This window comes from Apodemus sylvaticus, chromosome 20, assembly GCF_947179515.1.
Source record: "Apodemus sylvaticus chromosome 20, mApoSyl1.1, whole genome shotgun sequence".
Taxonomy (NCBI): Eukaryota; Metazoa; Chordata; class Mammalia; order Rodentia; family Muridae; genus Apodemus; species Apodemus sylvaticus.
The window spans coordinates 45862130-45876601 of record NC_067491.1 but is presented as its reverse complement, the minus strand read 5'-3'; the positions used below and the strand labels follow the sequence as shown (position 1 = coordinate 45876601).

Sequence of the window (14472 nt, the reverse complement as noted above, 5' to 3'; positions counted from 1 at the left end):
CCAGCTAAGCTTATTGGTTATGTGTACAAAGGCAGGTAGATCTCTGAGTTCTAGGTTTGTCTACAGAGCAAGTTCAAGGACAGCCAAACTTAGACAATGAAGGAGCTGGAAAACAAGGTTAATTTTCTCACATAAAATAGCCTCTATGTCTAGATTTGACAACCACAAGCACTATGTCCAGTGAACTGTGCAGGACTTGCTATGTTTAAAAAAAATGTGAAAAAAAATGTGCTTGCAGTCTTTTTCTAAGAATCAAGGGGCTAAGGTCACAAAATGCTGATTCATGGGATAATCAAATGGGAACCTTGGAGTAAATGATTAAATTGATATGCAAATAAAAGACTGAGCTTTGGTATGCAAGAAAGAACTATCCAGAGAGCTAACATAGCTCTTTTAGAATTTGTCTAGCAGGTTTTCTGACTTTAGCTGGAAAATCCAAGAGCTGTCTAGAAAGTTATCTCAAGCAGAAGACGAAGCTCTCAGCTTGCAACCATCATTGACTCTGAGTTGCATCTTCCACTGCTTCCGTTCACCTCTTTCTCAGGACCCTCTCCGGAGCCATGGTTGGCTTTTGGCACCTCAGGGAAGCAAGGGGCAGATAAGACAGCTGAAGGCGAACCTCCACCCATTTGTCCATTCTTCCTCTCAGTAATTCTACAGATGTTCTTAAGAAATTAAGCATCTACCCAAAGTAGCATTGCTAGGACCCACTCCACACAGACATATACCTCCACATGCCCTCCAACACACACACACACACACACACACACACACACACACACCAAAGAGAGAGACAGAGACAGAGACAGAGACAGAGACAGAGAGACAGAGACAGACAGAGACACAGAGACACAGAGAGAGACAGAGACAGAGAGACAGAGACAGACAGAGACACAGAGACACAGAGAGAGACAGAGAGAGAGAGCTTAATACAATGTCCCAATCCATGTGAAAAATAAAATCTACCACCTGACATTTATCTGGTAGATTTTTATTGCCTACCTGTTCTGGGCCAGAATTAACAATAACTTAAAAATGTAGACTAAAATCCATACTTCTTAACAACACAATGCTTTTCAAAGAGTGAAAGTTCGAGACAACAGCCTTAGACCCTTCAACTATCCTCCCTTTCCCCAGAGATAAGGATCACACCCTTGAAATCCCCTTATCTCCTTATAGGAGTCTTTCATTCTGGTTTATCCTAAGGAGACATGTATTTCCATACTCTCCTTTCTGTTCAAAAACCTTTAACATCTCACTATTACTTAGAAAATAGCAAAATTCAGGCTCTTCACCATCTAGACTTACTCCCCTCTTCTCTGTTCTCTTTCTTGTAAGCCTAAATCTAATAGCCTCAACCTCACTCACCCAAGATGTCTGGTCTTTATCCTTCACCCACACTGGCCCTTCCATCCTGCAAGTGCATCCCAAGCGTCCAGATGAATTACTGTCCAGGGCCCAGTGCAAATACTAGTGCAACCTTTCTAGATGAGGTACTTCCCAACCAGAGGTCACCTCTCAGCTAGCTCTGCTCCTCCATCTTATTGGGTTTCATCTTGCTTGTATAGCTTTCTCTTTTTCAGGACCTTAAATATCACAAAGGAGGCAGCTTGTTTGATTAATCGCTTCACCATAGCACTTCCCCTCTAAATCCTCATTAAATTAATGAATCAGCGACTGCAAGAGAATAGTGTACCTTTTACAAGTATGCACTGTTAAACTCTGCTTACGATGACAACTGTACTTTCAGGTTTTGGGAAATATATGCAAGGGTCTTGAAAATAGCTGTCAATTTTTAACTATGAAAACATGACTATAAGGTAGTTTAAAAAGATAATCTCACGTGTGTGTGTGTGTGTGTGTGTGTGTGTGTAATATGAATATATACCTCCTTCTGATTGCTGTTCTAGAATACTGGTTTTAGAAGTCTTAACCCTTGTTCCAATCAGTCAATAAGATCTTTGGGTGGTGGTGGTATCTCTCCAATTCTATTCCCCAACCCATCCATAATCTCATCGTGAAATAAAACACCTTATTTTAAGGATTCCCACAAGAAAAAAATTGCACAGAATTTATGGAAATTCATACCAGCATCTCTTGGCATTCTCTGCTAGAGTATTACTCCATAGTAAGTTAAACTGAATTATGCATAGTAGGATTTCACTTTGTCTCTTGAAGGGTAGTGTAGTATATTGATTTAAATGTATAGCTTCTAGCTAGGGACAGGGGGTTTAGCTCAGCAGAAGGCCAAACACCTACTACATGAGATGCTCCATTCAGTTCCAATCATTGCAAAGAAAATTAAAAAGACATATGGCTTCTGAGATCAGACATCTGCTTGTCTCTGGAGACCTGAGCTGTTCCATCTTGGCTTCTTCATCTTTAAGGTAGGGGTGATAACAGAACCCATCTCATAGGATGATTTCAGTCTTCGACTAAACCATATGTAAATTAGAATAATGTCCAGAATCTGGGACATGATATATGAGTACTGATTCTAATTATTTATTATATTTTGAATAGAATGGATAATAGCTTAATACTAGTCTTTTATACCTACAGTTTGGGAATAAATGAATCCTTTTTTCTGAATTGGATACCATTCTAGGGTACCATTTTTAATCAGATAAAATTTTTAATATTTCAAAGGTCTTAATCTTAGTTCAGAGAAGAATATTTTGCTGTTATTAAGAGGATTTTTGAACTAAAATTCCAAAAGTCCCACCTATTTAACCTATATTTTTTACAGCCATTCTTTAGGCTAATCTCATGGTTGTGTAATGTTGCCTGGTAGATTAGGGTCCATCTTCATGGTTTGAACACCAGTTTTTACTTAGATTAACAACCTCTTTAAGTATGTCACATACCACACTTTCGAATTCTTTCTTCCAACATGTCTGCATGGCCGGCAGGAAGTTTCTTATTGAAAATCTCTGCTGAACGAAGAAACATGGCCTCCACTGCGGATCCTTTGAGCAAAGCAATCTGATCTTCATGGTCCAGTGTCTGAAACCCTATGATGATAATCAAAGAAGTCAAGGAGTCGTGTTTATCCTACAATATTCCACACTGTTTATATAGGATACTATTGTATGCATACAATAAGATTTCATCATGGGATCAACCACACTGATAAAGCCTTCCCATCAACTGATAGTGTAGTAGATAGTTTCACAGTAGGTCTTCAAGTGGAATCAACTGGATTCTTGTTGGACCCCCCAATGAGAAGCTTGACTTTTGTCTCCACTGAGTCAGGCTTACTGAAGAAATGCCATGGAAAGAGAGATGCTAAATGCACAGCTAGCTCATGTACAAGTGTAGAAACCGGCTGACTCAGAGGAAGCAGCCCTCAGAAGCTGGGTGTAGGCAGATTCTCTTTGAGCTATTATTCGGGGCACACCTGACATGCAGGGTCAACTCAGAAAATAAAAGCCCCCACAACCAGAATATTGGGCTGACCCATGAGGCTTAGTCAGAATGTAGAGAATGAGTTAACATATCGCCCAAGATGATTATTGTATATCTTGAGGTATGATTTCTGGTCTAAGGTCTGCACCATGCAATGTGGAGAAAACAGACAAAACTGAGGAAGAACTATTAATTTCAAGGACCAGAATGCCATTTGGAAGACACAAAGTCCTCATTTAGGCTTTTAGAGCACAGCCCCCCAGCACCACCAGCTCTGATACCCTGCCCATCCCCCCTCCCTGCCTCTCTCCTCCTGATACACTGAGGCCTCTGCTCTCCTGAGATCTGGAAGGGTGCTATTGTCCCAGAGATGGATGTTTTTCTCTGGTATCCCTGTACTGCTCCTCCCCTCCCCGCAATGGGCATCAGTTATCTACTGCAAGCCTATCCCCCACAAAGCTCCAGGCTCTCACTAGATCCCACCTGCTTCATGTCTGCCCACAGAATGTACCACGACCTGGCACGAGACAATGGATTGATTCACACTTACGTAATGTGTTAGCCACTACCTCGGAAGGACTATAAGCTTTTCAGAACAGATACCGACTACTTCACTTTGGGACCCTCAAAGCTTGGCACATAATAGGTGCCTGCTATTACACGTTGGGCAGCAGAATGAATAAATGAATGAGTGACCACAACTTTTTTGTGCATATGCGTGCATGCACACAGACACACAGACACACAGACACACACAGACACACAGACACAGACACACAGACACAGACACACAGACACACACACACACACACACACACACACACACACACACACACACACGGGGGAGGGGAGGTAGGCTAGCCATTAGAGAGTGTCTAATAAATTAGGAGAGTGTTAAACAGCAATGGACATTCAAAGAGAGTGATGCTAAGGCTTAACAGTCACTATCTGGGTTGGAGACTTAGTTCATTTCTTTCTTTCTTTCTTTCTTTCTTTCTTTCTTTCTTTCTTTCTTTCTTTCTTTCTTTCTTTCTTTCTTTCTTTCTTTCTTTCTTTCTTTCTTTCTTTCTTTCTTTTGTTTTTTTTCTAGACAGTGTTTCTCTGTGTAGCCCTGGCTGTCCTGGAACTCACTCTGTAGACCAGGCTGGCCTCAAACTCAGAAGTCTGCCTGCCTCTGCCTCCCAAGTGCTGGGATTACAGGCTGCGCCACCACCACCCCAGTGACTTAGTTCATTTCTTAGAATGATTGTCTAAGCCTGCCAGAAGCCCTGGGTTCCAACCCCTCCCCAGCACCATATGAAACTGGATATTCTGAAGCTTGCCTATAATCTCAATACGTGTTAGGTAAAAGCAGGGAGACCAGAAGTTCAAGGTCTTTTTCTAATGATACCACTTGTTTGAGGCCAGTCCGGCTGCCCTAAGTCCCGTCTAACAGAAAAGTCACCCTCCTGAGACCCTAAGGACTCCTCTGCAGACGGGACCATGCCTTCACCTTAGTGAGTCTCCAGCCCTCTGGACAGTGACTGACAAAGGATGTACTAATGGATAGCAGAATTTCCCACCAGTCCCTTTCAAAATTGGTGATCTACTGCCATTGCTGATATTTGTAATGTTATTTCTATAGTTGCAATTAGGGGGAAATGATTGACAGAGCCTTTTGTCTATTGTTTCTGTGTTTTAGGATTGTATGCCCTCCCTCCTCGGCTTTAGGCATTGAACACACATTCATTCTACCCTCCTTTTGAAAGCATGGACTGGGAATGAGGAGGAGGAGTTAAGGTATTTCCATTTGCATCTTGTCACCCATTATTTTACAGATCAAAAGAAACTGACCGTTTGAACTGAAAAAAAATTTTTTTCACTTAGGTTTAAAAATCTCATCGCCCTCTACCTTTTTCATTTCTTCTTCCCACAGCTTTTATTATTTTTGTGTGATCTTGATTTTTTAATCTAGATTGGTGTCACCTTAATTAGCATATAACAAATTAAGCTTCTCTTTCGTTGTTAGTAGAGAAGCAAGAGAATATTAAAGTTTCAATGACAGCAGGAACTTTCCGCATTCTGTGAGTTTTATTAGGCTAATGTCTCGCTGTGACACATTTAATAAAGAATAGCATAATGCTGGTAGAAAGAAGGCAAATGAGCAGGTCTAATTAAAACCTGCGTCAGAAGCTATTGTCTGTAATCTAATAAGTGTTATGCTGCTACTGAAGGTATCTATTACGCTCTGCACTACAAAATTGTAAATGCATTAATATTTTAAAATTCTTTTGAGACACATTTTATTAAGTAGCCCAGGCTAACTTTGTTAATTTTTTTTCACTGAAACAATCTAAATCACTTCTTCGATAGCTCTGATGATACAGACACACTGATGAGGCATGCTGGGAAATGCGGCTTGGCACTTCCGTCTTTACAGGAGAAGCTCACAGACTTAGCGCATCAAGACCCAGCCCTTGGCTTTACTTTATATACATACCGCTATCCATCAACCTGCAAGGATTTTCGAATCCATCAACCACTCTTCCTCCTTTTCTCTTCTACTCTTAATACCTTATTTTGAGCCTTCCCTAGATGTGAGCAGTAGCATCAAACTGATCCCCACTTCTTCCTGTCTCTTCCAGTCCAAGCCTACCTCATAAACCTGATAAGGCCACCACCTATCTGTAACAAAAACTTCCTCATTTCCTAAAACCTCTTTCCCACCCGGAGGCAATGGCTACATTCCCTAATTAGGCCCCAACCATCTAAGGTCAATTTGCCTTACTACCTAATCAAAGAGCATGCAAAGACATTATTCTATAGCCACATTGAATTTTGTCTCCCATCTTGTGTGTGTGTGTGTGTGTGTGTGTGTGTGTGTGTGTGTGTGTGTATACCCTTATTGAAGGGAACAACCATGTACTTGTATGGCATCAACCACTGCTTCTTGTGCAGAGTCTCAGTTCTGACATATTGATTTGGAAGATTTTTTTTTTTCAGTTTTAAAAACATGATTTAATGTGTATCAGGCTGGTCTCAAATGTTAGTATGCAGCCAAAGATGACTGTAAACTCCAGTTTTTCCTGCCTCCGCCTTCTAAGCAGCAGAATTTATAAACACAAACCATCAGGTCCAGTTTACACAGTGCCATGGATCAAACTCAGAACTTCATGAATATTAGGATTAGCATTCTAGTAGCTGAATTTAGGAAGAGTTATTCTGATTCTGAGTATGTTTTCTGTCTCTAACTTTTCCTATCTGTAGTAATTAGAAATATTAAGTCAGATATGTTTTGCTTTTAAAGTGACTTGAATCTCTTCGATGTCACAGGAAAACCATACAATGTAGCAGATAAATTGCTAGTGGAAAAACACCTAGCAAGAGAAATCCTGGGGATAGGTCTGATCACATAAGAATGCTTTAAGAATTGAAATAAAATATTGTACACGGTGATTAATAGTATAATGGGACATTTTACACATTTCAAGAAGATTAATTTTTATTATTTTTTTAAAAAATTACCTGGAAGCGTTTTTGTGAATTCTACGAGAATCTGTACATGACTGGTAGCCATTTCTGTTAATATGAGAAAATTTTCTTCTGCACTAAATTCTTCTTTTAGCTAAATTTTAAGAAAAAGTAAATGACTAATAAGTAGACAGGAAAAGAATAACCCAACATAAAATGATTAAAGGACAAAAAACCAAACTTGAATAATGAAATTTAAAGACACGGGTCATTATTTAGAAAACCATTACTATTTATAAGATAGACCTGAGACGTCTTTTTCAATTGCTTAATGCTGATAAAAGTTTGGACATATAACTTGAAGTCTCAGAAAACAATCACTTTGAATAAGACATTTACATATAAAGACAGTAACATATACCCAAAAGTTGTTTCAACTTGCTTGTTTTCATATTAGAAAACCTGAATAGTGAAATATTCTCCTTGCTTAATATTCTCCTTCACTTAAAAGGTAGCAAAAGGTCACAAAAAAATACTAACTTTAAACAAGTATATTTTTCAGATAGAGTACATACAATTTTATTTGTGACTTCCTGGGGCATTCTGTGTCTGCTGTAGGAATCCATAATATAATCCAGGAGGGTCTGCTGGTCTGCAGTGAGTTCAGTTTTCTCCTACACTGGCAAGAAAATGGAAGGTGTTAGGGAGGGCGGTTAAAAGCATATTCCAGGGTGTGCACGAATCTGAAACAAACTAATAACGGAGGATTTTTCAAAGTCCCAAGAGCTGTGGCCTTTCCACATAGTAGGAGACAGGTTTCTCTAGGTCCTGGCACAAGCAGTAACATATACCCAAAAGTTGTTTCAACTTGCTTGTTTTCGTATTAGAAAACCTGAATAGTGAAATATTCTCCTTGCTGGGCAGTGGTGGTGCCTGCCTTTAATCCCAGCACTTGGGAGGCAGAGGCAGGCAGATTTCTGAGTACGAGGGAGGCCAGCCTGGTTTCCAGAGTGAGTTCCAGGACAGCCAGGACTACACAGAGAAACCCTGTCTGGAAAAACCAAAACCAAAAATAGAAAAAAAAAAAAAAGAAAGAAAAAAAAAAGAAAAAGAAAAGAAAATCTCCGCATCTCAGGGGAGTATATAGTAATATGAATATAGGGGCCATTGAATGCAGAAGCATTGAAGGTCAGTAGAATTTCAAGGTTCAATCATTGCTTCTAAAGGCTTCCTGTGTGTTAAATGGAGAATCCACCCACGAATATTCATCTGTATTCAAGGGTGGCAAACTGTGGCCTCTGGACCACATCCACCTGTGTAAATATAATGTTTTATTGGCAAGCGGCCATGCTCCTTTCCTGGTATATTGTCTGTGCTTCTTTTGAGTAAAAATGGCAGTTACATGGTTGCCATAGAGAGTGTGCAGCCAACACCTAAAAGCCTACGTATACAGAGGACAATGTCTGCAGAGCCCACAGTCAGATCCCAGACATCTCTCTGTCCATTGTCTCTGTCTCTGAAGAAATAGACACTGTCACGTTAACTTTTTTTTTTTTTTTTTTTTTTTTTTTGCTTTCTTATACCAAAGTGTTACTGATAAGACACTGTGGCAGAATGATGATCCTTTTTTATAAGATTAGTTTTCCTGAAAGCAGCACAAACAATAAGATTCAAAAACCTAACAGTGGAGGAAGCTCTCCTTGCCAAATAAATACAGCCAAAGGTCTAGCGTGAAGATCTTGGCTTGTTGGCTTTTCAACTAATGGAAGATAAGAATTCCTCCAGATGCTCTGTGATTTATCGTCGTGTGGGTGTCTAGCCAGCCCAGATGCTGTTCCCCCACTCTATCTTTAGTTATCCAATGGACTTTTTAAGAGTCAATGAAAAGGGTTTTCTCTAGTGGCCCACAGATGTGCGGTGTCCTCTTTTCCTGGTTGATGAGGACCAGTCCACAGCCTCTGCAGGGTCCAGACTTCCCAAGCTGGGAACTTTCCTTCTCAAGGGCAAGAGTGGAGGGTGGGGAATTGGGATATGGTCATCAAAAAACTCATGCGGCGCTCAGGCATGGCAGTGCCTGCTTTTAATTCCAGAATTCTGGAAGCTAGTGCCAGCACTTGGAAGGCGGAGACAGGTGGATCTCTGTGATTTTGAGGCTGTCCTGGTTTAAATAATGTGTTCCAAGCCAGTCATGGCTACACAGTAAGATCCTGTCTCACAAAACAAACAAAAAAGCAATTAAAAAACAACAATAACAACAACAAAAAAAAACCCCACAAATAAACCCAAGTGGAAAACTACGTCGTGAAGACTAAATTGTTCCCACTGGCAGCCATTAGGTAGTAAGGAGCGCAGGGAGAATCTTCACTTTCGACCCTAGACACTGCTGTTATTTAAAATTTCACACCAGAAAGCACCCATTTCCCTCCTGATTCAAAAGAAAAGAAGGGCTCCCTTCCAGGGCGAAACTGAGATGAAAATCCGGTGGTGGCTGAGGCTTTAACCTCCCCCGCCAGGCTGACAGATTCCCAGAAGCCCATTCGCGCCGGCTCTTGGCTGCGCCATTGCACTGTTACCCTGCACGACTTGGTTGTGGAGGTCACTTGTCGCAAGTCACGCCCTTCGCTGTCCTCACTCACATCTGCATGCTGCTTCACGTTTTTCCTTAACCGTTTAGATTTACATTGAATTTCAGTTAACAAACCTGGAGAAAAAAAAAAAAAGAAAGAAAGAAAATAAGGGTGGAAAATCCTATTGGGTGTGTGGTCCCAGCAGCAGCTGTAAGGAGGTCAGCTCAGGTGATGAGCAGAGTTAATTCTGCCTCATCTGGCATTTAGAAGGCCAGATGGAGAGATGGCTTTGTGGTTAAGAGCAGTCGCAGCTCTTGCAGAAGGCCGGGGGAGGTCGGTTCCCAGCGCCCACACCACATGTGTGGGGTGCCTCACAACCACCTGTGATTTTAGTTACAGTGTGTGTGTGTGGGGGGGGGCATGCCTTCCCCTGGCCTCCTCAGGTACCCTGTACACGAGATATACAACCACACAAACACATACACTTAGGCGAAAAATACATCTCAAGGAAAAATAAAAAGCTATTTTTTTGTTGTTAAAAAAAACCTGGGCTTTATATATAAATACTTTGTGATGCTAAAGGGTCATACAAAGCACAAGGTGTTTGGTCAATGGTATCAAAAATGGCACACTCCCTGTTCCTGGCCTTGGAGACCAGGGAAGCTGCCTTCAACACATACAATTACTTTCAAACGTACAATTACTTTCACCTATAGTAATACTGTTCAATAAAAAATATATTCAGTTTTATATAAACTTGTTGAGTAAAACAAACATGAACACCTTTTAGGAAAAAAAAACCCTATTAAACTATGCAAATTATTTAAAAATAAAAAAGGTTACAATACTTAAGGGAGGCCACCCATTGCTTGCTTGGTTCCCAAGTCAAAGACAAAGCCTTTATTGTTGCGCTATCTGGAGGTGGTGGAGGCCTGAGGAGGCACCAGACCTGTGGGCCATTGGTGGTCTGCCCTCGGATGGGACTGTGGGACCCCAGCCTCTTCCTTGGTCCCTTTTTCTTCCAGGCCACAGGTATAGGCATCGTGCTGTGGCATCAGCTCCTCACCTTTGCCCTGCAGAAGCTTAAATGCTGTGGAAAACAGTCACCAAACTTCTAAACGTATGGGCCAAAAGGAATGTTTTCTCTTAGTAATAATTCTCTCGGGTATTTGTAGCTATCGATAAAATCCCGACTAACAAGGGTGTCTGAATTTTTATTTTTTTTTAGTGAGCATGTAGTTATCATTGATTATGCTTTGAGTTTTAACAAGTAATGCAGAAACACCTTCCTTATTTTTTGGATTTCTTTGTTCTTCTCTCTTGCTGATGAAACAAATCTCCAGGAGGTAATCTGTGTAAAAGACTGGTGAAACAGCTACGTCTCTGCTGGGAAGATGTCCACGCTTGTGAATAAAACCACAGACTTTTGTGGGGAGTGTCTCCTACCAACCCAACTCAGAAGGAACAAGTTCATATTTAAGTAATGAGCAACATGAACCGCCCAGTGTCAAAGGATTACCACAGCAAGATTGGGTTGCAGCTGTTACCCCCGTTCAGTCTCTTATTTCGTGTTTGCTGAAATGCGATTGCGATCAGCCCGAATAAAACTTTCATCCATCCAGGGATGGAGGATTTATTTACACAGACCGATTTTTCTCCCTCTCGAGCGAGCACATTGTTTCTCTGGGAGCATCCCAGTCGCCCGCACAGTTCAGGAACAATGGGGCGGGAGCCAACCTTCCACAGGCTTTTATTTCGCCTGCCATTCCTTCCCTGAATGTTGTCATCCCCTCGGTGACATTTGTTTGTCGGGTTCGTTTGGAGGAGGAACAAGGCATATCTCTAAATCTGAGCGGGCTGTAGGATGAAAAATTAATAATCTTATACTAACATGCATTCTAATTTCTGAGGAAGGCGGTGGTTCCTCATAGGGCCAGTGTTTAATACGGTGTCCCCTTATCAGATCGAAGGACAAAATTATATTAAAACTCGGGGTCGTTAATTTCCTGTGTAAACCTATACAAATTGGCTCACAGCTGCACAAAGAGGAGAGGAATTCTTAATAAAAATGACTTAGTTTAAAACCCTATTTAGATAATTCACAGGCAGTTACTGTCTCTCCGCTGCTACAGTTTTTATGGTAATTAAGCAATAAATAAGGAGTACGTTGAAATCAAATTTAGATGAACCTCTCAGAATGTTGTCTGACATAGCTCATTAAAACAAGCTCTTTCATAATGACAACATCACTCCTTCTATAAAAGTCCCTCACAACAAAGGAAAACACAACCCTAAACAAACCCCAGTCATTTCTTTCAGAGAAATAAGTTGCTCTTCAGATGGCAGTTTAAGAAAGTAGATGGTCCAGCACCCTGTTCAAGAACTAAGCCGGCTCACAGATCCGGTCCTTAGGTGGGGCCGACTGAGTTACCTGGCGCCTGCCTCCTCAGGAGGTTTTAGTGGAGTGTACTTGCTTGAGGCGGATACCTGTATACATACATTCAGACAACATGCCCATCTCTCTGCACTTCCTTAGCCGGCACTCCTGGCACTTCCGGCGCATATACATATCCATCACGCAGTTGCCCCCGTTCTTACACTTGTACACGGCGTTTTTGGTAATGCTTCTTCGGAAGAAACCTGTGGGAGGAACACTGGAAACTGTAAGAAGGTCCCAAACAAAGTTTCAGGATGTAGATGTGGATTCAGAATTCTCAGGAACTGTTGGGGATCACGCCCCCACCCCATGAGCCTCGAGCCGTGGGGATGTAGCGATGATGGACCCTTTGCCATGCGCTGTTATTGAAAAGGGAGCTATTTTAAATCTATCACTCTAGAACAATAACAAGAGGAAATTAGGGACTCTCTTAGGGAAAAAATATCAGTTTTTTTTTTTAAAGAATATATTACTTTCGTTTATCTTTATTGGGGGACAATTATGGGCCAGTAAGTGCTACGTGCTGGAGCTATAAAGGCAAACATTCCATCCCTGCCCTCCCAGGGTTTAAAGGTTGACCAAAGCAAATGCATGCAAATAACCAAACAAGGGAAGAGTAGGGGTTGTTGGATACTGCTGGATGCTGTGCTGGGGCAGGATGCATGCCAGGAATGGTTAATATAGCAAGCCAGGGGTTAGAGATTTGGCTCTGGAATCAAGTGCGCTTGGTACTCTTATAGAGGATAGGGTTGGGTTCTCTAAACCCACATATTGGTTTACAACGCCAGTTCCAGGAATCCAACACCTTTTGCCTTTCATGAAATCAGGCATGCAGGTGGTACGTATACACCCACGCAGATAAAACACTCATACTACACACAAAATGAAATAGATAATACTTTTAAAAAACACTTTGAACCTGAGACAGCATGCGAAAAAGCCAGAATGCGAGTTGTTGTTTACCAGGTACTTAGGAAGAAAATTGTATTCAAGGTTTGAGTTTTTCGGCACTTAATATGACAACCTTATCTAGCCATAAAAATGCCAAGCATGATTTAAAACGCAATATCTCCCCAGAGAAGAACAGTCCAGCTGCAGACAGTTCAGATAAGCTGCCTAAAGCCAGGAAGGAAATGTGACTCTTCCTCCCTTCAAGCCCCTCATCGACTTGTTTTCCAACTAGTTAACCACAGATTTCAATATTTCCAGGGTTGGTGTGGCAGTAAGCAAGGACATGTATCGGGAGTGCAAGAGGAGTCACAGAGAAACTCGTACTTATTTGGTACAGAACTTTACACACTTACAATTTCAGTTTCTGAGGTCTTGATGACACGCTATAAACCATGGCTCAAAGATGCTAATGGAAAATTCCAGAAGTAAGCCCGTCATAAAATTTGAAATGACATGTTTCTGAGTAGTGCAATGAATGGGGTTTAGTTTTATATTTATTTGTGTTTTTTTTTTCTTGCAGCCGCACCCAGGATGAGAATGATCCCGTCAGCCAGCAAATCCACGTGGTACTGATTACACACCCAGTGGCATTTGAGAGATCTCATGTGTGCACCAAACTCTACAGCAACATTCAAAATTTTCTATTTTGCCATTGATTATTGCTCATAATTTTCCTGTGCCTAATTCATGTCTGTATAGCTGTGTATATGATTCACAGTTTGAGACCTCCAAACTCTATCTTGAGAGGTAGCCACTGTGGATGAAGGGGCACCATTTTGTTTTCATAAACTGGGTGTATGTGGCAAGTTTTCAAAGTTGACACTTCATCTCTTGGGTTGTGGGCTCTTCCCTTTCCTTCACTGGGCTACTTTCAGTCTGTGGTCTGTGGGCATGTCTATGAAGTGATCTTAAATGTTAGTGGATGTAGGAGGACCCAGTCCACCATGGGTGGCATCATTCCCTAAACAGATGGTCTTGGGCTACAAGGAAGCTAGCTAAACATTGTCCTGAGCACAGCGAGTCATCAAGCAGTGTTCTTGCAGCCAGCTTGGTTTCTGTTGTACTACTTCCGAGTGTAAATGAGTTCTCAGCTGGAGGCAATACTGCAGGAAACAGAAAGCAGACCTGCCAGTGACTTCACTCCACAGTGGACTGTGACCTAGAAGCATAAGTTGAAATAAGCTCTTTCTTATCCTAAGTTGCCTTTGGGCAACAGAACGACTCTGTATCCTTTACACTGTGGTCTCCATGTTTGAAGTCCTTGGAAAGGACTTACCACTTCATGATGACTTACTCTTGTTCAAGACATGTTTTATATTTTAACAGATGTTGGGAAACAGCATTTATTACTTAAACTTATTACTTACATTCTATTGCTCGAACCACTTTGCCACCACTTAGCTACTTAATCGTAATATCCATTATTCTCTCCCCCTACACTATAAAGGAAAGGAGAATAATACAGAGACTTAAATATTTTGGCCTTGATTTTAGGACAACTTGAAATCAAGAACACCCCCAATAGCTCTGCTGTAGTTGCCTCCCAACTTCCCCCCACCCCTGACACAGATTCGAGAACAGCTTAACATTAACTGTATTCTCTGATGTTCCAGCTATCGAGATGGCTAAGGCATGCCTGTCTTCAGAACTCTCAGCTTG

At 41.4% G+C, this 14472-nt stretch overlaps 1 protein-coding gene and 1 non-coding gene across 2 annotated transcripts in view; one reads left to right on the top strand and one right to left on the bottom strand.

The window, feature by feature from the left end:
* The window catches only part of Nr1h4 (nuclear receptor subfamily 1 group H member 4), a 62687-nt gene that overhangs the window by 17877 nt on the left and 30338 nt on the right, over nucleotides 1–14472 (bottom strand). Inside the window, exons 3-7 of the mRNA XM_052165351.1 lie at nucleotides 11925–12065; nucleotides 9432–9559; nucleotides 7434–7532; nucleotides 6913–7012; nucleotides 2868–3014 (exon numbers count right to left, since the gene is read on the bottom strand). Of these exons, the coding sequence (XP_052021311.1) occupies nucleotides 2868–3014; nucleotides 6913–7012; nucleotides 7434–7532; nucleotides 9432–9559; nucleotides 11925–12065 (615 nt within the window). The remainder of the gene's footprint in view (nucleotides 1–2867; nucleotides 3015–6912; nucleotides 7013–7433; nucleotides 7533–9431; nucleotides 9560–11924; nucleotides 12066–14472) is intronic.
* Nucleotides 378–439, top strand: LOC127671385 (U7 small nuclear RNA). The gene has a single exon (XR_007974744.1). It is a non-coding gene; the product is annotated as a U7 small nuclear RNA (small nuclear RNA).